Below are 26800 nucleotides of genomic sequence, written 5' to 3'. Positions count from 1 at the left end.
GTGAACCTGAGGCAGAAGTTGAGTGGCAATTGATCCAGCTCATTAGTGCACAGCATGAAAAGTACAATAAAAACTCCCACTTCACAGCTGATCACTTTCATAAGGCAGATGCTGTTGCTGAGTGCATTGTCAGCACAGATTTCGCTTTCCAGAGGTTGCAAGTGTTTCCAGCAACATCGACATCCAGCGTGACCTCATTGATAAAACCTATCACTCCATTGACAGATTGCTTCCGTCATCTGTACTTGACAAGCCATCTATTACATCTGCATGGGTGTCGTTTATACTGTCTCAGCTTGGTACTCAGAATCGAACCACGATGAGCACAACACCAGCAGCACCAGGCACATCAGCAACACCAATAACCTTCTCAATGACCTGATGCTGCACAGGACAGAGGGCATCATCAGCGCAGGGCTGCCAGAGACAATACCCCCAACCCAGGGTACACAGGCAGAGGAGAGCTTCCCCAACATGACGGAGCAGCAATTCCAAAGGAGGCTCAGGCTATCGTGCCAAGTCACCGCAGACATTTGTACATTGCTGGAGGAAGACTTGCAGCCCAGAGAAGCGGGATGGCCACGCCTTACCAGTGGCTGTCAAAGTCACCAGCACCCTCAATTCCGTCTCGGGCTCCTTCCAGGGATCTACAGCAGACATCTGCAGCATCTTGCAGTCGGCTGCCCACAGATGCAGGTCACCGATGCCTTCTTTGATAAGTCAGCCAATTATATCAATTTTGCCACTGATGAAGCCAATGTAAGTGAGTGGGTGCTGGCCTTCGCCGTTCTGGCTGGCTTCCCACGGGTGCAGAGCATCATAGACTGCATGTGGCCATCAGGACACCCCATCATCACCTAGGAGTCTTTGTCAACCGCAAGGACTTCCCTTCCCTCGGGTACGGTAACAGAGATTATGTTACTAGACCAGTAATCCAGAGACCTGGACTAATGATCTGGGGATATGAGTTAAAATCCCACTACTTGAGCTGGGGAATTTAAATTCAGTTAATTAAATTTTTTTAAAATCTACAATAGAAAGCTAGTATCAGTAATGATGACCATGAAACTACCAGATTGTCGTAAAAACCCATCTGGTTCACTGATATCCTTTGGGGAAGGAAATCTGCTGCCCTTACCTGGTCTGGCCTACATATGACTCTAGACCCACAGCAATGTGGTTGACTCTTAATTGCCCTCTCAAATGGCCTAGCAAGTCACTCAGTTGTACAAGGCAGCTCACCATTACCTTTTCACAGGCAATTAGGGATGGGCAATAATTGCCGGCCTTGCCAGTGAGCCCACACCCCGAAAAGAATAAATAAATGTGCAGCTCATCTGCAACCACAGGAAGATCATCATGCATGTGTGTACAAAATTCCCTGGCAGCTGTCATGACTCTTTCATCCTGCTACCCTCCCTCAGCTCTTTGCTCCTTCAAACAGACTTTCTAACTGGCTGTTTGGAGACAAGAGCTATCCACTGAAGACATGGCTCATGATACCCTTGAGGCGGCTAATTACTGAAGTGGAGGAGAGATATAATGAAAGCCACATTTCCACCAGATGTGTCATAGAACAGACAATAGGCGTGCTGAAAATGAGCTTCCGATGCCTTGCCAGATCTGAAGGAGCCCTTTAGTGAACAGCCAGGGTCTCCAGAATCGTCGTGGTCTGCTGTGCCCTGTACAACATAGCGAGTAGCGAGGATTAGCGCTGCATGAGGAGCAAGACACTGAGCGCACAGCCTCTTCAGAGGAGGAGGAGCGTCAGCTGGAAGACATGGAGGAGGAGCAGGAGCAACCTGCAGTCCAGATTCCACCAGCACCCGAGCACCGTACTGCCTGGGAGGCCAGGGATGGGCTCATCATGAGCCAGATTTAGTTAACTTTATGCATTACACCAAAATGGCATGCTGCACCAGGTTGTTACCACTCCACAGCAACACCATTAAGCATCCCAAAATGACCAAGCCACTCCTTACACATTTACCACCATTGCTGGAGGTAACGTTGTCTCACTATTCTCTCCAACTCATTAAGCCACTTTCAAAGGGGCACACAAATTTCTCCATCATCGCAAAGTGGTAAAAATAAAGATTTTCATCTGAGACATCACAGAACATAAGAACATAAGAATTAGGAACAGGAGTAGGCCATCTAGCCCCTCGAGCCTGCTCCGCCATTCAATAAGATCATGGCTGATCTGGCCGTGGACTCAGCTCCACTTACTCGCCCTCTCCCCGTAACCCTTAATTCCCTTATTGGTTAAAAATCTATCTATCTGTGACTTGAATACATTCAATGAGCTAGCCGCAACTGCTTCCTTGGGCAGAGAATTCCACAGATTCACAACCCTCTGGGAGAAGAAATTCCTTCTCAACTTGGTTTTAAAATGGCCCACCCGTATTTTGAGGCTGGGCCCCCTAGTTCTAGTCTCCCCTACCAGTGGAAACAATCTCTCTGCCTCTATCTTGTCTATCCCTTTCATAATTTTAAATGTTTCTATAAGATCACCTCTCATGCTTCTGAACTCCAACGAGTAAAGACCCAGTCTACTCAATCTATCATCATAAGGTAACCCCCTCATCTCCGGAATCAGCCTAGTGAATCGTCTCTGTACCCCCTCCAAAGCCAGTATATCCTTCTTTAAGTAAGGTGACCAAAACTGCACGCAGTACTCCAGGTGCGGCCTCACCAATACCCTGTACAGTTGCAGCAACACCTCCCTGCTTTTGTACTCCATCCCTCTCGCAATGAAGGCCAACATTCCATTCGCCTTCCTGATTACCTGCTGCACCTGCAAACTAACTTTTTTTTGGGGATTCATGCACAAGGACCCCCAGGTCCCTCTGCATCTCAGCATGTTGTAATTTCTCCCCATTCAAATAATATTCCCTTTTACTGTTTTTTTTCCCCCGAGGTGGACGACCTCACACTTTCCGACATTGAATTCCATCTGCCAAACCTTAGCCCATTAGCTTAACCTATCCAAATCTCTATGCAACCTCCCTGTGTCCTCTACATAACCAGCTTTCCCACTAATCTTAGTGTCATCTGCAAATTTTGTTACACTACACTCTGTCCCTCTTCCAGGTCATCTATGTATATTGTAAACAGTTGTGGTCCCAGCACCGATCCCTGTGGCACACCACTAACCACCGATTTCCAACCCGAAAAGGACCCATTTATCCCGACTCTCTGCTTTCTGTTAGCCAGCCAATTCTCTATCCATGCTAATACATTTCCTCTGACTCCGCGTACCTCTATCTTCTGCAGTAACCTTTTGTGTGGCACCTTATCGAATGCCTTTTGGAAATCTAAATACACCACATCCATTGGTACACCTCTATCCATCATGCTCGTTATATCCTCAAAGAAGTCCAGTAAATTAGTTAAACATGATTTCCCCTTCATGAATCCATGTTGCGTCTGCTTGATTGCACTATTCCTATCTAGATGTCCCGCTATTTCTTCCTTAATGATAGTTTCAAGCATTTTCCCCACTACAGATGTTAAACTAACCGGCCTATAGTTACCTGCCTTTTGTCTGCCCCTTTTTTTAAACAGAAGCGTTATATTAGCTGCTTTCCAATCCACTGGTACCTCCCCAGAGTCCAGAGAATTTTGGTAGATTATAACGAATGCATCTGCTATAACTTCCGCCTTCTCTTTTAATACCCTGGGATGCATTTCATCAGGACCAGGGGACTTGTCTACCTTCAGTCCCATTAGCCTGTCCAGCACTACCTCCCTCGTGATAGTAATTGTCTCAAGGTCCTCCCTTTCCACATTCCTGTGACCAGCAATTTTTGGCATGGTTTTTGTGTCTTCCACTGTGAAGATCGAAGGAAAATAATTGTTTAAGGTCTCAGCCATTTCCACATTTCCCATTATTAAATCCCCCTTCTCATCTTTTAAGGGACCAACATTTACTTTAGTCACTCTTTTCCGTTTTATATATCTGTAAAAGCTTTTACTATCTGTTTTTATGTTTTGCGCAAGTTTACCTTCGTAATCTATCTTTTCTTTCTTTATTGCTTTTTTAGTCATTCTTTGCTGTTGTTTAAAATTTTCCCAATCCTCTAGTTTCCCACTAATCTTGGCCACCTTATACGCATTGGTCTTTGATTTGATACTCTCCTTTATTTCCTTATTTATCCATGGCTGGTTATCCCTTCTCTTACTGCCCTTCTTTTTCACTGGAATATATTTTTGTTGCGCACTATGAAAGAGCTCCTTAAAAGTCCTCCACTGTTCCTCAATTGTGCCACCATTTAGTCTGTGTTTCCAGTCTACTTTAGCCAACTCTGCCCTCATCCCCCTGCAGTCCCCTTTGTTTAAGCATAGTACGCTCGTTTCTGACACAACTTCCTCACCCTCAATCTGTATTACAAATTCAACCATACTGTGATCACTCATTCAGAGAGGATCTTTTACTAGGAGATCGTTTATTTTTCCTGTCTCATTACACAGGACCAGATCGAAGATAGCTTGCTCCCTTGTAGGTTCTGTTACATACTGTTCTAAGAAACAATCCCGTATGCATTCTATGAATTCCTCCTCCAGGCTACCCCGTGCGATTTGAGTTGACCAATCGATATGTCGGTTAAAATCCCCCATGACTACTGCCGTTCCTTTTTCACATGCCTCCATTATTCCCTTGATTATTGCCCGCCCCACCATGAAGTTATTATTTGGGGGCCTATAAACTACGTCCACCAGTGACTTTTTCCCCTTACTATCTCTAATCTCCACCCACAATGATTCAACATTTTGTTTATTAGAACCAATATCGTCTCACAACTGCCCTGATATCATCCTTTATTAACAGAGCTACCCCACCTCCTTTCCTTTCTTGTCTATCTTTCCGAATCGTCAGATACCCCTGTATGTTTAATTCCCAGTCTTGGCCACCCTGCAACCATGTTTCTGTAATGGCCACCAAATCATACCCATTTGTAATGATTTGTGCCGTCAACTCATTTACTTTATTTCGAATGCTGCATGCATTTAGGTAGAGTGTTTTAATACTAGATTTTAAACCATGATTTTTAGTTTTGACCCCTCCTACAGCCCCTTTATATTCAGTGGCCCTTTTTGTTTTTTGCACAGTAACAGAAACTTTACAGAAACATTTAATAAAACACCCAAGTCGTTACCCCTGTGAATCTACTTGTGTTTCATCTTTCTCTTATGCGTGCTTCTACGAGCTGCTATCCCTGTGGCTTCAGAAGAGGTAGAGGCAACCTACTCACTTCCCTGCTGCGACTGCACAGACTTTTTTGGCGGACGACCTCTGGATTTTGGATCCTGTGATGGTTCCGCCAAAGTCTGCTCCTCCTGCGACTGTGCAGGGGTAGACTTGGCCATCGCGATCCAAGGTGGCATTTGGGGCTCTGACTGAGAAGGGGGGGCGGGGGTGTGCAACAGGGGAGAAGTGTGAGCGCTTTGAGAGGTGTCCCCACTTACATGTCCACTCTCATTGGCCATCCTATACCTGGAAGAGCCTGTAGTTGCCATTGCCTGCGACACAGTGGTGCTCATGTTGGAGATGGACTCCTCCATTCTCTGCACATTTGCAGACAACACACTCGCAAAACCTGTCAAAGCCTCCTGCACGTCTTGCTGCACTTCTAGGAATGCTCTGGATGGCCCCCGAGGCTCAGCATCTGCATGCAGCTGAACAGAGCTGGGAGTGTCCTGTGCCCTCCGACAAGGAGTCTCCACTGCTGTCCCTGTCTCCACAATGTTCTCTTGCTCATTTGAATTGTGAGACACCAGATGACTGCACTACCCTATCTCACATGGGACTCATCGAGGTGTGTGTATCTGCGCTGGTGCTGGGTGCGCTTATGTCTGCCAGCAGTGCACCCAGGTTCTACAATGACTTTCTCCATATGCTTGTGGAGGGAATGAGAGCAGGCAAGGAGGTCCTCTACCCTTCTAATGGGCAGAAGAGACTTCCCCAGGAAACAAAAGAAGCCTGGCTCCAAATAGAGGAGGTGAACAGCAGGGATGTGGTCAGGATGACCTGGGTGCTGTTCCTCCTTTCTGGGCGGTCTTGAGCCAGGGATTCCCAGGTGTTGGTGGGGATGATTCCCAGGTGTTTCCTCTGCCCACCTGGGGCTCGCTTGTCGTGTCAAAGCTCCGAATAGAGTGCTTGCTTTGGGAGTCTCATGTCAGGCATGCGGACGATGTGGTCCGCCCAACGGAGCTGATCGAGCATGGTCAATGCTTTGATATTGGCCTGGCCGAACTCCAAGCCATTGTCAACAACTTCACCAAGGCATACGAGAGTATGGGCCTTACACTAAACATTTGTAAGACAAAGGTCCTTTACCAACCTGACCCCACCACACAACACTGCCTTCCGGTTATCAAAATCTATGACGAGGCCTTGGACAACATGGACCATTTTCCATACCATGGGAGCCTACTGTCAGCAAGGGTAGACATCGATGACGAGGGTAGACATCGCCTCCAGTGTGCCAGCACAGCCTTCGGTCGCCTGAGGAAGAGAGTATTTGAAGACCAGGACCTCAACTCTGGCACCAAGCTGATGGTCTACAGGGCAGTAGTGATACCCCACCCTCCTATATAGCTCAGAGACATGAACTATATACAGCAGATATCTCAAAACGCTGGAGAAGTACCATCAGCACTGCCTTCGCAAGATCCTGCAAATCCACCAACATGAGTTATACGGTAATCATGGGGGACTTTAATCTTCATATAGTCTGGCTCCAAAATTGCAGTAATAGTGCACAATTTATATTAACGATTTAGACTTTGGAATCAAAAACACAATTTCTAAATTTGCAGATGACACCAAATTTGGGGCAATAGTCAATACTGAGGAGGACTGCAACAAATTACAGAAGGACATTAATAAACTTGCAGAATGGGTATAATTGGTAAATGAAGTTCAACACAGATAAATGTGAGGTATTACATTTTGGTAGGAAGAATATCAGCATAACCCTCTATTCCCTTCTCCCTCATATCTTGTCTAGCCTCTCCTTTAATGCATCTATACTATTCGCTTCAACCACTCCCTGTGGTAGCATGTTCCATATTCTCACCACTCTTTGGGTAAAGACTTATTACTTAGAGGGTAAGAGTCTAGGTGGGGTAAGAGGAACAAAGGGATCTTGGAGTACAAATACACAAATCACTAAAGGTTGCGACACAGGTTAGCAAAGCCATAAAAAAAAGCAAACCAAGCACGAGGATTTATTTCTAGGTGTATAGAATTGAAAAGTAGGGAAGTTATGCTAAACCTGTATCGAACCTTGGTTAAACCACACTTGAGTACTGCGTACAGTTCTGATCGCCATATTATAAAAAGAATATAGAGACACTCGAGAAGGTGCAGAGAAGATTTACAAGGATGATACCAGAAATGCGAGGGTATACATATCAAGAAAGGATGAACAGGCTAGGTCTCTTTTCTCTTGAAAAAAGGCTGAGGGGTGACCTTATAGAGGTCTTTAAAATTATGAAAGGTTTTGATAGAGTGGATAGAGAGAGAATGTGTTCACTTGTGGGGAGAGACATAACTAGAGGCCATCAATATAAGATAGTCACCAAGAAATCCAATAGGGATTTCAGAAGAAAGTTCTTTACCCAAAGAGTGGTGAGAATGTGGAACATGCTACCACAGGGAGTAGTTGAAGCGAATAGTATAGATGCATTAAAGGGGAGGCTAGACAAGATATGAGGGAGAAGGGAATAGAGGATTATGCTGATAGATTTAGATGAGGAAAGATGGGAGGAGGCTCAAGTGGAGCATAAACGCCAGCATGGACTGGTTGGGGCTGAATGGCCCGTTTCTATGTCGTATATCCTATGTAATCCTATGCAAAGACAGTTTTCTAGATCAGTATGTCGAGGAACCAACTAGGGAACAGACTATTATAGATCTAGTATTTGCAATGAGACAGGGTTCATTAATAACCTTGTCATAAAGGAGTATGTGGGGAAGAGTGATCATTACATGATAGAATTTTATATTGAGTTTGAGAGTGATTTAGTAAAGTCCAAAACTAGGGTCTTAAATCTGAATAAAGCAAACTACATAGGTAGGATGGGCGATTTGGCTAAAGTTGATTGGAAAACTAAATTAAAAGTAGAAGGCAAACACAAATAAATTATTCATAATTCACAACAAATATACATTCCTTTAAAGAATAAATATCCCACAGGAAAAGTGGTCCAACTGTGGCTAACAAGAAGTTAAAGATAGTATTAGATCAAAGGAAGAGACTTCTAAATGTTGCCAAAAAGAGTAATAAGCCAGAGGATTGGGAGGATTTTAGAATTCAGCAACGGATGACCAAGAAATTGATAAAAAAGAAAAAAAATAGAATGAGAGTAAACTAGCAAGAGACACAAAAACAAATTGTAAAAGTTCTATAGGTATGTAAAAAGGAAGAGATTAGCGAAAGTAAAGAGATTAGCTAGCAAGGAGTTGCCTCCCTTAGAGGCAGAGACAGGAAAAATTATAATGAGTAATAAGGAAATAGCAGAGACATTAAAGAAATTCTTTGTACCTGTCTTCACGGTAGAAGACACAAAAAACATTCTGGAAATGGTGGGGAACCAAGGGTCTAGTGAACTTAAGAAATTAGTATTAGTAAAGAAATAGTACTGGAGAAATTAATGGGACTAAAAGCGGGCAAATCCCCTGGACCCGATGGCCTACATCCTGGGGTTTAAACATATTTCAGAGGGCAGACACTTTTAGCTGATTTTCAGCATTTGGGTGGAGAAGAAATGAGTTTTAAAGAGCATTATTTCCCTTTCGATAGTTCACATTTAACAAATTGAATTAATCTCAGTGAGCCAGCTGCCTTTTCACATATTAAAACCAGTATCTTTTTTTTAAAAAACCTTCTCTTTAAGCTTGGCCAATCTCCTCTCTCGCTCATCGTCCTTCTCTTGCTTTGTTCGTTTCTCTGCTAATTTGCACTCCAACTTTTGAAAATCCTGTGTGGTATAAAAATACAACCTGTAATTGCTTTGTGATTACCTTTATTGCCACAAAATAACTTCCTTTTCCCTGTGTGAAAAAGTGGAAGTGGAAGTATTCCAAATTGAAAGTACAGGTACAACGTCCCGAATCCGGAATTCCAAAAACCGGAATTGTCCAAAAACCGGACTTTTTTTTTAGAAAAGCACATTGCAGATTGAGTTGTCTGGAATCCGGAATTATTGTCCAAAAACCGGACTTTTTTTTTTTAAGAAAAGCGCATTGCAGAAGGAGTCGTCCGGAATTATTGTCCGAAAACCAGATTTTTTTTTAAAGATCGGTCCAAGCCTTACCAAATACCCTTTGACCCCAACCCACGTGTGACCCGACCCAACCTGACTCACGTGCTTCCCCTTGACCTGACCTGACCCATGCAGTGTGTTAATGTCTGACCTGAAATCGGGAAAACTACAAAAACCGCCACGGCCTCGGCCCCAAGGTTGCCGGATTCGGGACATTGAATTTTCTTCTCCGAAATCCGGAAAAGTACGAAAATCGGCCCCGAGGTTGCCGGATTCGGGACATTGTACCTGTACGTCTATAAAATGTAAGGAAGCTACATATTTTAGCATTGAACCTGAAAACTATATATTAGCAAAATTTTGCATTTTCTTTTTTAAAGACGACAAAAAATAAGTACAAGTAGCATGTCCCCAAACTAGTCAAAAAAAAAACTAAACTAAATAAATCATCTTATTTAGGGACTTCTTAAACAAGTTATCTTCCAAAAGACTCACCCTCTCTTGAAACCTGGAGATTTCTCTTATCACAAGCCATTGTTTTTCTTCCCTCTCAGCTTCCTCTCTCATTTGTGCTTCCAATCGCAGAAACTCCTCCTTCTCCTTCTTTTGTTCAGCACAATCTTCGAGTATTCTCTTCACTTCGAGCCGCCTCTGATTTTCCTTCCTTTGCCTTTTCATTTTCTCTACTTCTTCCTTCATTTGTTGTTCTCTCTCACAAGCAAGCTCCATTTCCTTCTTTTTCTTCCATAATTGCAGCTGGGCTTCCCTTTCTTTTCTCTCCTTCTCAAACCTGAGCCGTTTTGCCTCTTCTTTTGCCAGATGCTCTGCATCCTGTTCCTCTTCTGCCTGTGCTTGCATCCTCAGCAGTTTCACTTTTTCATGTTGCTTCTTTGTTTTCCATTTCTGAATAGCCTGCAAAGTAATTTCAACAAAAAAAAAACACCATCGGTGATTAGGAAGATTCAGTCTCCTAAATGTTATGCTGATTGACTGTGACGACATTGTTTATTTCTTTGCGTTACTGGTTCCAATTTTAAAGATGCCAGGCTTAATACTGTAATCTCAAATAATTTCACTCCACTCAAGCCAAATACTAGGATCTGCACAAAAGCAGTACAGATACTCACCCTCTGATTTTTTTCCTTTCTGCAGGGAACAATTGCTCAGCATCTTCCCTAATGGGAAACTGAGGGGTTGAACCTAAATCCTATCACTAATTCATTGCAGCTCTACTGAACTAGGTTTGTTTTGATTTTCATTTTATTCTGTGCATTTATTTTCAAGAATCAACACATATTAAAAACACCAGTTTGCTGCGAACTAGGAAGAAATGCCACCTTTACAGAACTAAAAGTGTTCTGTGTGCAGTAATTCTTATCAGGAAGAACAATGTGGACTGCTGGGGAAATAAAAACACTGAACTCTTAAATTACAGTTCTACTCAACACTTCAATATACTAACCAAATATTTCCATAAGTTCCTACCTCTTTCTGCCTCTCTTCGAGAAAGAGAAACTCTTGGTGCCATTGCTCATGCTGCATTATGTCCTCTTGGGTCTTCCCAACCAAATGCTGCAGAGCCTCTTCAATGAATGATGGCCTTCCTTTGTGTTTTATCCAGAATTTGAGAAAGTTCTGATGGTCAAAATCATCCCAGCTACCTTGGCGTCCTGTCCGCTGAAGGAACTTTTGAAATTCTGCAATTTCAACCAGCACACTATCTGGACCAGATTTAATTGATGGACCTTTTGCTGAGGTAGTCTTGGGTGTCACTGTTGCTGTTGGAGTCTGGGCCCATACTTCCATTTTTTTTTCCACAGCTAAAATTTCCTGAGTGGTAGTCTTTTCTTCCTTCATAAGTTCTTCATACCTGAATTAAAAATGGAACAGAAATCACGTTGAAAATGTAATTAAAAAGGAGCGCTATTCTATAATTCTAAACATTCACATATATTTCACTACCTCTCAACAGCCAAAACATGATACAAGATACAATATAAGTGTGTGTATATATAGAATATATATATATATATATATATGATTATTTTCCAGATTTTTTTCTTGATCACAAGGTTAATATTACTTTCTGCAAATTACAGGAATGTACATTACAGTCTGGTAGGCATTTATATGTATCCGATACTTGATCCTATTGGAAGAATAGGGAATTTAATATGCTAATAGCAATTGAATGCAGCATCATTGGTGTCATTCTATTGAATTATATTCTTGATAGCTGTCTGGACAACATGTTATTTACCAACCATCATAGCTTATACAAAATAGATTGGATCAAACATCCTCATGAATCCCAGGAGAGGCAAGATCGAGACCATCTGTTCAGCTGACTCAGCTGTCCTAGCATCGAACCCTCATACATGGGGGAATTCAAGCTTGGGATGACAAGAGAAGAGTAGGAATGCAGATGAGTAGTGGTGCGTTAGAGTAGGTGGGGGAGATCAAAATTCCTCAAAGGAAAGAAACAAAGGTGGCATGACTAGGTGATAGGAAGAGAAGGAGACAGGAGAGAAAGACCCTTGGTCACCTCATGTTGCTCCCACCTCTAAACACCACCAATGACAGACATATACTTCACCCCAGTGTTATAAATTGCTCTCTCAAGACACAGCCCAAGTTTCTCAGAATAAAACCACGAACTGTATTGCTAGCTGTTTTTCCAGTTCAAGTGGAGATGTACAAAAGTTTCAAATCCCCACCGAGATTTATAATTCACTGAAATCCTAACTATCATGACAAAGTGGCACCAAAGCTCAATGCAAATGTGAAATTCATTTTTAAGCTGGTAAATTTAAAGCTGTTCTGCAGAGATATTGAAAAATACGATCACAGACTGGAAATATACAAACCATTAGTAGATTATAACAAATTTGCAGACACTTAAGGGTTGAAATATCAGCTTCCAATTTTGACTTTCATTGTGTTTATCTTTCTTTGGTCCCAAATGCTCTTCTACCCGTCTGCAATTACAATTGGGTCTTCAACCAAAGCATTAACATATCTACAAGCAATTCACTAAAAGCTCAGCACCACTACAACAATTCAGAGAAGTCCAGAACTTTAAGAACTTACATCTGCCGTTGTTCTTCTTTAAAGACACTGATTGCATCTTCAACGTCTTCCATTATTTCTCTCAACTTTTCTATAACTGAAAATATCACACTTCTTAATCCATTAGTAAATACATGTGAGCAAATGCCATAATAACCACCATTGGTAATAGTTGTATAAATTAATATACTTGAAAAGGAGATTAATTTGAAACTATTTAAACAAACAGACCATAGTATTAGGGAAATGCTCCAATCCCAGCTGCGCTAAATACCAACCTGGGTTCACTGGCATCAGCCACTTACTGAAGCGGTCCGAGTGATTTACTTTTATGGGAGTTGATTCACACTCTCCTATATCTAATAGTGATAGTATAATCCAAGGATATAACAACCATCCTTGTGATCTGGACAAGAAATTGTTTTACGCACATGTAATTCTTTAATCTCTCTGAAGGCAGACAGAGTGAATATTTGGCGAGGTGAGGCTTGATAAAATTGTTAAGCTGCTTTTGTTCACCTTACTCAACACTACCTCAGTGGGTCATTTCTCTTAACAAAACAGAATAATTCCTCTGCATTTTAGCTTACAGCCCAGAGCAGACCTCCTTTCCCTGCAGCCTTCCGTCCTCATCTGAGCCTGCATTTCTGGGCCCTCTGTCTTGCAACTTCTCTACTGTCAAAACATAACTGCCCTCAGTCATTTTTTTCTCTCCAAAAAAGCCTGTCCCCATTTATCTTTTTCTTCACAGAGACATCAAATAGCTTTCCAAACCATTGCACTGGATTTTCAGCTAATTTGTGCCCCGTTTAGCACCTGGGCATGGCGTAAAAACATTTTTTTTGGCACAAAACGAGGCACACAATATTTTGCGTCCAGGCAGAACTTTCGGCAGTGGTTTTGCTATAAGAGGTCAGAGGTTGGATTTTCTGCAGCTAGTGTTTCAACTCCTGACTCAACCAAGCCTTTCCATCATCTATAGGGCACAAGTCAGGAGTGAGATGGAATACTCTCCACTTGCCTGGATGAGTGCAGCTCCAACAACACTCAAGGAGCTCCACACCATCCAGGACAAAGCAGCCCGCTTGATTGGCACCCCATCTACCATCTTAAACATTCACTCCCTCCACCACCGACGCACCGTGGCTGCAGTGTGTACCAGCTACAAGATGCACTGCAGCAAAACGCCAAGGCTTCTTTGACAGCATCTCCCAAACCTGCGACATCTTACCAGCTAGGACATGGGCAGCCGGCGCCTGGGAACACCATAACCTGCAAATTCCCCTCCAAGTTACAAACCATCCTGACTTGGAAATATATTGCCGTTCCTTCATCATCACTGGGTCAAAATCCTGGCACTCCTTTCCTAACAGCAAGTGCAAGAGTACCTTCACCACACAGACTGCAGTGGTTCAAGGCAGCAGCTCACCACCACCTTCTCAAGGGCAATTGGGATGGGCAATAAATGCTGGCCTCGTCAGCGACGCCCACATCCCAGGAACCAATACAAAAAAAATCCTCCCACTCTGCCACTCTATCCCCTTCTCTCTAATGTTTGCGTCAAGCCTCGCATTAAATGCGTCAATGCAATCTGCTTTAACCAGTCCACATTCTCACCACTCAAGAATATTTTATTTGGAAAGGGTATTTCTTGTAAGTAGTGTATTCCATTTTTTTCTGGTGTTGATTTCATAAAAGAAAATCATACTATACAATTTTCATCCTGGTATTTTATTAAATTTTGGTTTAAAAATAATCCTTACACATACTGCAATACAAAGTGCACAAGCTTATACTGAGATCAAAAGTACTTATTCACAGCTGTAGGTATTACACTATCAGTCACAATCATGGATACACATTTTTGTTTGCATGTTGTACATACATTCTGGAGTGGGTTTGACATCCTTTAGCTGGCTCTGGAATCTCTTTACGTTGTGACGTATTTTTGCAAGTTGTTGCTGAACCTTCATCTCTGTTGTAAGAAAAATTCAGCAAGTAATTACAAATTACATTTAATCTAAAAAAGGCCCCATCAAAATATAAGTCAGCTATTAAGATCACCACATGCCAAAACTTTCTACTTTCGCAATTTATTATCTTGAAATTATGGCCTTGTCTTTGATTTACATATAATCCATGTTTATCTAGTCTATTTCTTATTATTTTGAACTAGTAAGTTGCCTCAAAACACTGATAAATTTAAATGGCCGATTCAATAGTGTTCTTCAAAAGGCATTTTTGAAAGAAAACTAGCAGTTATATAGGATCATTCAAATGCCTCAGAAGCATTTCAAATCACAACACATCTAATTAATTAATTTGCAGTGCAGAGACTATTGTTACTGTAGTTATTTAGTACACATCAAGATCACACAAACAGCAAGGTGGTGAATAACGTACTGTGTGCTGGTCGAGGGTGGAACATTGATTAAACACTGAGAAGTCTCCGTCCTTCTTCAAATAGTGCTGTGGAATCTTTAACTGCTACCCAAACTACAGAAGCAGGCAGAGGGGTCCTCAGCATAACAATTCAATACAACATACAATAATACAGTAGTCCTGTTTTAAGGTCAGCCTAGATTATGGACTTTAGCTGGAGTGCATCTTGAACCCAGAGCCTTCTGTCACAGAGGCAAGTGTTACCAACTGATACAAGGCATAAAAATACAGCAGTAATAAGCAGAGATCTGGGAACATAAACAAAGCAAAATGCATTCTATTCTTAATTAAAACATAGAGAAAAAGCACAGGTTGGCATGACAGTATGAAGATTGTGAATGCATATGGATGAAGAAAAACAAACCACCCAAAAAATTGATGAATTCCTACTTTCTGTTTTCCTGTTGTTTGTCAGCTTCAGCTCCAGTTCTTCAAGAGTGCTATATTCAACTCTAAACCCATTCCTTTTATTGAAAATATGGGTATTCTTGTCCTTTTCTAAATTGGCTATTCTGGATTGGGGGAAAAAATAGCAATACACTAGAATTATAAAAAATTTTATGTGCAAAAGAAGCATTCCAACGATGCAGTCAAAAATTATTCTATTTGTACTTCTTCATAATCAAGTGACCTGTATTTGCATTTCAAACACTCAGCTAATTTTATTTATTCTGCAGTTATCTGCAGCTTGGTAATGTCTATCCCGATCATTTGCCCGAGTGATGTGATCAGGGCCCAGGAGAGGCGCGAGGTCGGGGCCCAGAAGAGGCGAGGGCCCAGGGGCGGCACAGGCCAGCCCATACTGCGATATGTGTGCGCACGAGGCTCGTGCAGCAGAGTTGGTTTCTAGTCGTCTTGGTTAACCCTTGCCACTGGATCAAGACCAAGCTCTGTCAAGCCCGTGTGGTGGCTGGTGTGAAACGGCCACCACATGTTAAAAAAGTCCATGCACAGGCATCTTCCACCCTTCAATATGCTGTTTGGGATCTGGAATATTAAGTCCTTCATTGAAACACCTGTGAACTCATTGAACTCATCCCTTTTTGGCGTGGAAGCAAGTCTTCCTCGATTCGAGGGACCGCCTAAGAAGAATAATGTCTACACACACAACAAAGATTTTATTGCAAGATGCTAGTAATAAGTACTTGTATTTTCTCCTGAAAGCATCGACTTTCAGTGAAATTCAATTCAGTGTGCACTGGCAGCCCTTTGATATTTCGACCAAATAATTGTTCTTCATATGCTAGGCTGGAAAGTGAGCATCTGCAGGTTATTGGACCATGCAAGGGCATTGCAGCCAAGCCAAGCTCAATCACGTCTTCATCCAACCTCTACAAAAGTACACTTTCTAATAGATGGGATTAAAAAACAAACTGCTAAAAAATCTGAACTAAAAACAGAAAATACTAGAAACACTTAGCAGGTCAGATGGCATCTGTGAGAGAACAGACGCGTTTACATTTCAGGTACAGACTCTTAGTCAGAACAATTATTCTGAGTTCTTGTGAAAGGTTGACATCTGAAATGTTAACTTAATTGTTCTTGTCACAATTGCTAACTGACCTGCTGAGTGTTTCCAGCATGTTCTGTTTTTGGGTCAATAAATGGGAATCGGGTTTCTCCCTTCTTCGCCTGGGGCTGCTTAACCCAACTGTAGTGCCCTCATTGCTGCCTCGCCAACATCAGTTAACTTAGAATTCAACAATACTGGAACTTTGAGTATTTCTAAATATTCACATCAGATAAAATAAATTAGTGTATTTTTTTCATTAAAATTGTAAATACATACAACTTTAAAAAATAAATCAGTTTCTCATTGAAGTCTAAAGTTACCAATCACAAAAGCATTACTTTAAAACAAAAAATTGCAAGTTAACTGAAAATTGTGTTTATGTACAATCTATTTAATAAGTAACTGCAACATTATTAGTCAATCATATATAGTTTCCTTTAAAAGGTAATGTAATTCGAAGAAAATTACTCGATCAAAGGGTCATTAGTTTTTGTGGGAAAGGGCTTCAACTCTCATCAAAAACTCCATACTCTTCTAACTGATGCCAACCCTATCCCAACCACTTGCTCAGGCAGAACCACATAAGTGTGTAATCTTAATGTCCTGTTCAAACCAGAGTGGAACTTCAAACCCCACATTCTATCCTGTTTGCTTCTGCTTTTAATACACTCACCAACACTGAAACCCCTATCCATATCTTTGTTATCACTAGACAATTCAACTTCTTTAATGCCTTTTTCAATGGCCCTCCAAAGCTCCACCCTTCACAAACTTCAGCTTGCCCTAAACTAGTTGCATTCTGTCTGTGTTCTTCAGAATTTCAACACTGCTCTCTGGTATACATCCCCTCCCTCCATTCCATGAAATGTAAAAGAGCCTGCACCAGTCTCAGCCCTACTCTCCGGAACTCCCTCTCCAAATCCCATTGTCTTGCAACCTCTCCCTACCTTCAAAAGCTTCCTCAAAAAAGCTTATTTAAAAAATCTTACTTTCTGCCATCACCCTTTCATTGCTAGTCAGTGTTCCATTTCTCCATTCTGAAGTATTTTGGGATGCTTTCCTACGTTAAAGGTGCTATATAAATGTAACAAGAAGTCTGTTGTTGGTAAGTTACTAGAATCTGTTTAGGGACAGAATGACTGAGCACTTGGATAAATATGAACCAGGGAGCCAGCATGAATCCGTAAAGGGCCAGTTACGCCTAATGAAACTAGTTGAATTTTTTGAGGAGATAACTAACCTGGTAGATAAGGGAGTATCTATAGATCGTATTTATATGGACTTCCAGAAGGCATTTGATAAGGTTCCACATAAAAGAGACTGGTAAAATAAATGAGCGCCTATGGAATTGGATGCAACCTATTGACATGGATAGGGAATTGGTTAGGAGATAAGAGACAAAGAGTAGGGATAAATGGTCATGTACTCAAATTGGCAGGAATCTATACTGGGGCTTCAGCTTGTCACTTTGGGCTCAATTTTCCCCGGTCATTTGCGCCGTTTTTTTTAACGTATTTTTTCTCTCCCAAGTTTCCTCCTGCGATCTGTGCCGGTGTAACTGACTTAGTTACGATTTTTCTAGGCCAGTTTTTTTTTACGTCATAGCCTCATGTCTGCGCAGTTTTAAATTTTTTTCGCAATTTGGCCAACATTTTTTCCTCCTAGGTCGGCGTATCTGGCCACTCCTGAAAAACCTTCTGGGCCATTGACAAATCGACGCTGAATGACACCATTGTTTTTAAATTGAAGATTTTGCAGGGAGTCAAGAACACTGTCAAAATCAATAATATTCAACTTTTTTAAAAACCGGTCAACGAAGTGCAAATTTGTGGGATTTCAGAAGTTCTCATTTTTTTTTAAAACTCACTCAGATGCAACCACCAAACATCTTGAAGCAGGGCTGGATGGTTGTAGCTTTGGCCGGAGAGAAAGAGAGAAAAAGAGCAAGGGTGGGGGGTGGGAAAAGACCATCCATACAGACTTGGGGAAAGAACTGCGAACCTGTCCTGTCTGCCTGCTTTCCTGTCGTTTTGAGTTTCTTTCAATGGTTAAATTTAAGCATGGGGCAATACTGACAATGCCATACCTTGTGTGAGTCTTCTGCATCATGGTGCTACGTAGGAGACAATTGATTCGACTTCATCGCATCAGGAACATCAGAGCCTGTAGGGTGCTGGGCAGGAGGCCTTACCCACCTCGAGCATATAGAGGCAGGCATTCGTACCACCACCTGATTGATGCAGACTGTGTCAGAGGGCTGCATTTCCACAAAGAAGTTGTAACTGGGATCTGTGAGTTGGTCAAAGCAGACCTGGAACTTAGAAACATCAGGACTACTTTGTCAGTTGAAGTGAAGGTTACACAGCTGCACTTTCATTCTATGCCTCCGGCTCATTTCAAGCTACAAAAGAGGATGTGTGCATCATCTCTCAACATGCAACACATGTCTGCATTCGCCAGGTGACGGCTACACTGTATGCACAGAGGAAATTCTTCATAAAGTTCCCCATGACCGCCCAAGCAATGTGTGACAGGGCTGTGGGCTTCTCCAGGATTACTGGCTTCCCATACAGTTGCATTGATTGTACCCACATCTCCTCGCGAGCACCGTTGGAGGTTTCAAAGATGTACAGGAACAGAAAAGGCTTCTACTCCATTAATGTGCAGCTCGTGTGTGACGACATGCATTGCATCATGTCAGTTGACGCAAAATACCATGGGAGCAGCAATGATGCGTTCATCCTACGCGACAGAGTTATATCTGCCATGATTCAGAAGCAGCAGCCAGAAGGGCAGTGCTGGCTACTGGGAGACAAAGGTTACGGCCTCTCCACCTGGCTCACGACGCCCCTACACATAACCCGGACAGAAGCTGACTGGGAATACATGTCGCACATTGCGACGCGCACCATCATTGTCAGAACCATTGGCATCTTGAAACAGCGTTTCCGATGCCTGGACCATTCCAGAGGCAACTTGCTGTACTCCAGAGATTGTCGGTTAGTTCACTGTTGTGTGCTGCATGTTGCATAACTTAGCCATCATGAGACAGCAGCACCTAGTAGTGGAAGACCCACCTGCGATGAGAGTGGCTGATAATGACATGGATGATGCAGATGACGAGCAGGAGGACGACGACGAGGATGAGGAAGTCATGCAAATGCCTGAGGCCGGAGCACAAGGGCGGAGGAGGGCGGGCCATCGTGTCCCTTTAACGATTGCTGGAGACTTGCACCAGCAGCTCATTCGTGAATGCTTTACTGATGCCCGAGGGCTTAGTGACAACTATTCCACATGGACCATGTTTACTGTTTGGAGCTGTTCCATAATGATGTGTTGTGTTAATGGAACATGATTCAGTTTTAATGTAAAATATATTTTATTCAAAAGTTTAACAGTTCTTTTGTACTTAACTTAACTGTAATAAAATTATTCTTGTATCAAACTTTATTTTATCATTTAAAAACTTGATCACTTAAACATTTAAACTTGTAAATTTACATAAAACTTACAAAAAAAACTTTTAATGTGAGAACAGTTACAACAGTAACAATAACAGCAGCAAAGAAAGGCTGCATCTATATCTCCTCCATCTTATTCTAAGGCTGTCCACTAATGCTTGGTCTTAGACACTCCACCACCCCTGCCCGTAGGCAATGGCGCAGTGTTTCTGGGCTTCGTACCAAGCTTATTCTTTCTAACATCTTGGGTACTGCACATCTCGGTGGGGGGAGGGGGGGGGGGGCAATCGCCGTTAGGCGGCAAGTTGGAGGGCCCAGCTGTGGGCTCTTCAGAGGCTGGTATGGGGATTGGAGTGGGAGTGACAGTTGATTCTGTCAATGGGCGCAGAGTCGAGGCATGTTCCCTCATTGCAGCAGCTAACTCCAACAGGCGCCCTGACAGTGTCTCAAGGACCTGCAACATTCCCTCCCTCATGGTCAGTAACGTGATTTGCACTACCTCTGACATTCCCTCCCTCATGGCCACTATTCCCTCACTGATGGGAACGATATCCGGGACCATTTCTCGTGTCATTGCTGTTACTTCTCCCGACAGTCCCGCTACCTCATCACTCACCCCACTGATAGCGTCCAGGAGTGATCGGGTAAGGTTAATGCTCTCCGCACTCAATGACATGATCTGAACCACATCTGTTAGATCCTACACCTCAGGAGAGTGCGGTCGCGCTCTCCTTCCCCTCCTCCCCACGGGTGTGCCTCGCTGCACCACACCACTGGGACCCGCAACCTCGGAAGGTGTGAAACCATGGAATGTCCCACCAGCACTCAAACCACTAGTCTCGGAAGGGGCTGTCACCTCCATGAGTGGCACCTCCTCCAGAGTCAGTACAACAGTGGGGGCTTCATCCAGCTCCATCCCCTCCCCCTCCCCCCATGTTCTTGGTCTGGAAGGTTGGATTAGAAGATGTTCCTCTTCAGGCTCGTCTGTGTCTGAATCGTCAGGGTTGGCCTCAAGTTCTGCAACATATAACAAAACAGTCAAATGGTTAGCAGCAGAGGAGGGGGCAGGGTCGGCTCACACATCGCTGGCCAGGCAGCAGGCTGATTTGAAGGACCACAATGAATTTGCAGGACTTATCCTCTCCCTCGAGTGTGGGCCCAGCTTGTGCAGTACTGATTGCTTTTTTCCAGGCAGGACCCATCAAAGCAGCGCCTCTCTCTTCCAAAAGGTGCCAGTGGGTGCAGATTTTCCAGGCCTCCGCCTGTTTTCTTTCCCTTTTATTATGTGCCACCTTCCTGTGCAAAGATGAAAACCTAACTTTTCAAAGGAGGGTGTCTTTCTGCTGGGTGGGACATATACAGCTGGTCACTTTGAATATATGAAAATATTACTTACACTAACTACTTGATCAAGGTCTTGTCACTTCTTTTTACACTGGCCTCCAGATCTTGTGGTGGTCACCATTGCACAGTAATCTTCTGCAACTTGGCTCCAGTGTTTCTTCATTTCTTTGGGTGGAACTTTTATGTGACCTCAGCTGGTGTCCAGCTCCTGCCATCGGTTCTCAATCACAGTAACGAGTGCCTCCACTTCTCCCTGAAAGAAATTCTTGGTCCTTGCACCACGTTGCATCTTGTACTGGTGCAGCTGGGATTTTTCCAATGCTCTCACACAGCACTCAGTGTTCTCACACACAACGGATTCTTTGAAAATGGCTAATTGCCAACTCGGAGTTGTACTGTGCATGCGCATCCATTGCAACATCAAAAACGTAACTTTTTTTTCCGCGCATGTACAGAAGGTGCAGCATCATTTTTTTGGCGCAGACAGCAGGCTCCACCCTCCCCGAGGCGAATGGACACGCTGGAAATGCCCTGGAGAACTATTTTGGGCCAAAGAAAAGTATCGTGATGGAGAGACACCAATTTCGTAAAAGGGAGCAAGAGAACGGTGAACCAATCAAACAGTACATCATTTCATTAACTGAACTGGCCCCTACGTGTAACTTTGGAGCACTTAGATGAAATGATCCGGGATCAAATGATTGAGAAAACAACGATGCCCGCTTTCGGGAACACTTGCTAATGGAGGATGATAAATTGACATGAGACAAAGTAATGAATTATTCCATCCAAATCGAATCAGTGCTTTCTGATTCAAAAGTGATCAGATCCCCTGCTCCCCCTGTGCAGCAGACTGCAGCTACAGCCCACGTGCAAGTCATTCATCCGAAGCGGAAATCACAGCAGAGACCCTGGGCTAGTAATAAGCCACCCACTACGGATCGTGGGCCTAACTTCCACTGCTTTAACTGTGGGGACAAATCACACTCAGCAAAGAGTCCTAACTGCCCTGCAAGTGGGAAGAAATGCTCTGCATGTGGCAAAATGAAGCATTTTGCTAGTGTCTGCTCATCACAGCATATTCGACATGGGGACAATTCCAATAGTGATGAACCAAATATGGTTTACACCAGTAGTAACATTTCGCACATCAGTTCGGGCAAATTCAAGGACTGCGAGGTAAACATTGACAGCACGCCCATCTGCCTCCTCATTGACCTTGGAGCCAAAGTCTCCTTATTGAGTGAGGCTGTATACAAAACCCACTTCACGCACTGTCAACTGCAGCCCGCAACTTCCACTCTAAACGCGTACTCCGACTCCAAAATTGAGGTACTTGGGGCCATATCTGTCCCGATATACTTCGACATAACATTGAAGAACTTTTTTTTTTTTAATGTCGCGAAGGGATGAAAGCCTCATGGGTGTTGATCTTTTTGACAAGCTTGGGTTCAAAGTTTCATTATCATAGGCAGTCCCTCGGAATCGAGGAAGACTTGCTTCCACTCCTGAAGCGAGTTCTTTGGTGGCTGAACAGTCCAATACGAAAGCCACAGACTGTCACAGGTGGGACAGATAGTCGTTGAGAGAAGGGGTGGGTGGGACTGGTTTGCCGCACGCTCTTTCCGCTGTCTGCGCTTGATTTCTGCATGCTCTCGGCGTTGAGACTCGAGGTGCTCAACACCCTCTCGTATGCACTTCCTCCACTTAGAGTGGTCTTTGGCCAGGGACTCCCAGGTGTCAGTGGGGATGTCGCACTTTATCAGGGATGCTTTGAAGGTGTCCTTGTGTTTCCACTGCCCACCTTTGGCTTGTTTGCCATGAGGGAACTCCGAGTAGAGCACTTGCTTTGGGAGTCTCGTGTCTGGCATGCGGACTATGCGGCCTGCTCAGCGAAGCTGATCGAGTGTGATCAATGCTTCGATGCTGGGGACATTAGTTTACGACCCAACCGACACATCTGTGCACACGGTGGACTTTGACAAGCAGTATCCCTCAATCTTCGCAGGGTTTGGAGTGACAACAAAATTCTGCCATTGTCTCCGCGTTGACCCTTCCGTCAAACCAGTTACGCAGCGACTTCGTTGTCTCCCGTTCGCGACCAAGTATCCGCTGAAATAACGAGACTCAAATCTCAGGGAATCATTAAGAGCACCGACTCCTCACCCTGGATCTTGAACGTAGTCATTGCTTGGCATAAAAATGAGATCATCCGTCTATGCATCGACCTGAAAGAGGTCAAACAAGGTCATCATCCCTGACAAGTACCCTCTTCCTAACATCGATGAATTGTCTTCAGAATTCCACGGCTCAATAGTCTTTACGAAACTCGACATGCGCCGCAGTTACCTGCAAATACCCCTAGCGGAGGAAAGCAAATCGCTCACGGCATTCATGACGCATGATAGTCTGTATCAGTATCGACGCATGCCGTACGGACTATCTTCTGCACCAAGTACATTTCAGAAGATTGTCACTACTATGCTAGCAGACATAGAGGGAGCCCTCAATCTGCTAGACAATATCATCATCCATTGACGGACAATGGAAGAACATGACCAGCGACTTCACGCAGTTATGGCTAGACTTGCTACACATAACATTGTACTTAATGCCGATAAGTGTACATTTGCTGCTGGAGAAATAAACTTTCTGGGCTACAGCATCACAGCACAAGGAGTCAAGCAGACGCTAGACAACATTGACGCGATCCAGTGAATGCAGGAAGCTACCAACATCAAAGAACTTTCATCATACCTCGGCACTTGCAACTTCTAGCTGAAGTTCGTCTCGCACTACGCGCACATTGCCGAACCACTTCACAAGTTGCTGCACAAGGACATCCCTTGGGAATGGGCAGATTCCCAGGCTCAGGCATTCACCACACTAAGAGAAAATCATATCCCCTCCTATCCTCACGCACTTTGATCTGAATGCCACTACGTAGGTCACTAATGATGCATCAGGCCCTGCCTTGGGTGCTGTGCTCTCGCAATGGATTGACAGCCTGGAACGCCCAGTCGCCTTCGCCTCTCGCACGCAGAACGTAAATACTCTACAGGGGAACACGAAGCACTCGCTTGCATCTACGCATGTGAACGCTTTACCTCTATGGCAGGAAATTTACCCTCCATACGGATCACTTAGCGCTAACTATGGTATAACTGGATCTGGGCAGACCACTACGAATCAGCCAATGGTCAGAGCACGTTCATCAGTATAACTTTGATGTACAGTACATCGCTGGCAGTCGCAACCACGTAGCTGACATGCTCAGCCACTCGACACCGGTTTCGGACTCTGGTGCTGACTTGTTCACAGATGACGACACATATGTCACATCGCTCATCACTCAGTCCATCAGAAACCTTGTCTCGTGCGACGAACTCAAAACCAAATCAGGATGATGTTACGCTCCAGCACATATACCACTTCCTTCAGACTAAGTGGCCTAAGCAAATTTCAGAAGAGCTGAAAACATTCCACAGTCTTCACGATGAATTTTCCATTTGGAACGATGGCTGCCTAGCTCGTGGTGAGCAGTAATTCCCAAGTCGTTGCATCAGCGCGTTCTCTCATTGGCACACGATGGACACCCTGGCAGTGTCCGCATGAAGCAGAGACGTCACGATTCAGTATGGTGGCCTGGCATTGACACTCGCATCGAGGAGTTCATCTCACACTGCGAAGCATGCAGTCTGAGCGAAAATGCCACAAACATCCGACCGGCAGCAGAGAAGCCCATTCCATGGACACAAAGACCATGGCAACAACTTCAGTTGGATATCTTCGGTCCAGTTGACGCAGTTCCGCAGCATCAGCATTTCCTTGTTGTAGTACATGACCTGCATTCCAAATAATCCATAATCGCTACAAGTTCAGTGACCTCGTCAACTATCGTCACTATTCTGCAGCGTATGTTCACGAAGTGGGGCCTCCCAAGGGTCATAATTACTGACAATGGACCACAGTTTGTGTCCGACGAGTTCGCAGATTTCCTCACTCGCTATGCTATCAAGCATCGCCTTACTGCTCGGTGCAATCCTCAAAGCAACGGAGTTGTTAAGCATTTTAACCGAGTCAAAGAGGGTTTGAAAGCCAATCTCGCAGAAGGCCAAACATTCGATGAAGCGGTTCAAACCATTCTCCTCACATACCGTTCGACAAACCACTCGCTAGCCGAGAAGACATCCGCTGAGCTCATGAGTGGGTGAAATCTTCGCTGGATACTGGATATTCTCAAACCCCCAGCTAAACCTAGCGGAAAGAGACCAGCACGATGGAACAGAGGCACTGCTCTGTTTCTCAACCAAAACCTAGAACAAACACCGCAAGCTCCACGCCGGTCTCACTGGATCAGAACATGACCTGGCTATCTCAAGGACTTTGTCTGTACATAGACTGTGGTTTTAAAAAGGGGGGGAAATATGTTGTGTTTGTATTCTATTAATTTGTTACAGCTCACTAGACAGGCATTAGTACCCCACGGGAGCTAGTCACAGTTGCTGTACTCATCCTGGTTGATGCCGGTTTGAGACTCCATTTTAGGTTGTATAAAAAGCAGTTTTTTTTTTCGTAGCCAATCTTTCCAATTCTTTGTCAGATCACAAACGCCAGAGGTCACCTTGCACACATCAAGGATCACCCTGCACTAATGCTCTTAGCCAAAAGGCCTAGAGCCCAATCACCGTTCCTGGAAGTACTGCAATACCAGGTTCGTGCCATGGAGGTGGATGGGTCAGCAACCCCACACACCTCCGTGGAGGTGGATGGGTCAAACCACCCCACCCACCTCCTATTTCCAAAAAGCATAGGAGAACCACCTTCCTGATCCAGGGAGAACCACGTTGGGGTCATGGTTACTCCCCTGTTAGGTCAGTTACGCATGATCTTAGCCAAAAGGCCGATGTGTTACTTTTCTCCTGGCTCAGTTTGTCAGTTGTACACAACAACTGGCCTACTTCTGTTGCTACCTTTTAAATGTTTACACTCACCACCTCCAATGTGGTTCTTGCCCTTCAGACCTAGGGTTGGGGGGGAATAAAACACCACCCCGGAATAGAGATTCATCGCAGCAGTTTAAAACATGATGTATTTCAATGTGTTTCACTCCCCTTTCAAATGGTGACTTATCTCATTATCAGGGCCACAATTTGTGGTGGCTGAATTAATCAAATCCCCATTGTATTTCAGAGGATTTAGAGATCACCATTCCGGCCGCAGATCACCTACGCTACTCCTGAAGGCTCGGCCACCGGCCGCCGCCGTTAAAGGGGCGAGTTGCACTCACTGGAGCCACAGTTTCCGCACCTCCCGGCTAAACGCAGCCTTCTTGGCCGAGTCGCTGCGGCCCGGGATGTGAACCTGCTGCCGCCCTGACACCGAGTCCGGCCTCCAACTGTAACCGTCAGCCTGTCAGACAGAGAGAGAGAGAGACTCGTTTAATCACAGGCCGTGAGTGAAGAAAACCCACCGTGCAGCCGACCCGGAGTGAATTGTTCGTTACCGCCGCCGTTGCTAAGGCCGCCATCTTGCTGACAAATCTTATTGTCCCGGAGCCGCGCGCAGTGTGAGGCGCGCACGCGCTCGCTCCCGTGCTGGAGCTCGCGGCCATTGTCTCCGCTAGAAGGCGCTGGGGAAACGCAGCAAAAAACACCAAATGCAAAGCAAATATGCTGCAGCCAGCTGCAAGCAAAAA

At 44.1% G+C, this 26800-nt stretch overlaps 1 protein-coding gene across 6 annotated transcripts in view; it reads right to left on the bottom strand.

Moving 5' to 3' along the window:
• The window catches only part of LOC139265949 (coiled-coil domain-containing protein 112), a 32956-nt gene extending 6300 nt beyond the window's left edge, over positions 1-26656 (bottom strand). Inside the window, exons 1-9 of one of the 6 annotated variants that reach the window (XM_070883583.1) lie at positions 26609-26656; positions 26393-26514; positions 15175-15296; positions 14228-14317; positions 12364-12439; positions 10759-11143; positions 9769-10185; positions 8893-8988; positions 6387-6508 (exon numbers count right to left, since the gene is read on the bottom strand). In XM_070883583.1, coding sequence (XP_070739684.1) covers positions 6440-6508; positions 8893-8988; positions 9769-10185; positions 10759-11143; positions 12364-12439; positions 14228-14317; positions 15175-15296; positions 26393-26514; positions 26609-26632 — 1401 coding nt within the window. In that variant the 5' untranslated portion in view covers positions 26633-26656 and the 3' untranslated portion in view covers positions 6387-6439. Of the gene's footprint in view, positions 1-6386; positions 6509-8892; positions 8989-9768; positions 10186-10758; positions 11144-12363; positions 12440-14227; positions 14318-14745; positions 14975-15174; positions 15297-16347; positions 16581-18383; positions 19079-26392; positions 26515-26608 lie in introns of those variants that run through there. The other 5 variants (XM_070883575.1, XM_070883592.1, XM_070883601.1 and 2 more) reach the window with 5 other exon arrangements.
• Between the last annotated feature and the right edge of the window lie 144 nt (positions 26657-26800).

This window comes from Pristiophorus japonicus, chromosome 1 (assembly GCF_044704955.1).
Source record: "Pristiophorus japonicus isolate sPriJap1 chromosome 1, sPriJap1.hap1, whole genome shotgun sequence".
Classification (NCBI taxonomy): Eukaryota; Metazoa; Chordata; class Chondrichthyes; family Pristiophoridae; genus Pristiophorus; species Pristiophorus japonicus.
This window is presented reverse-complemented; position numbering and strand designations above follow the sequence as displayed.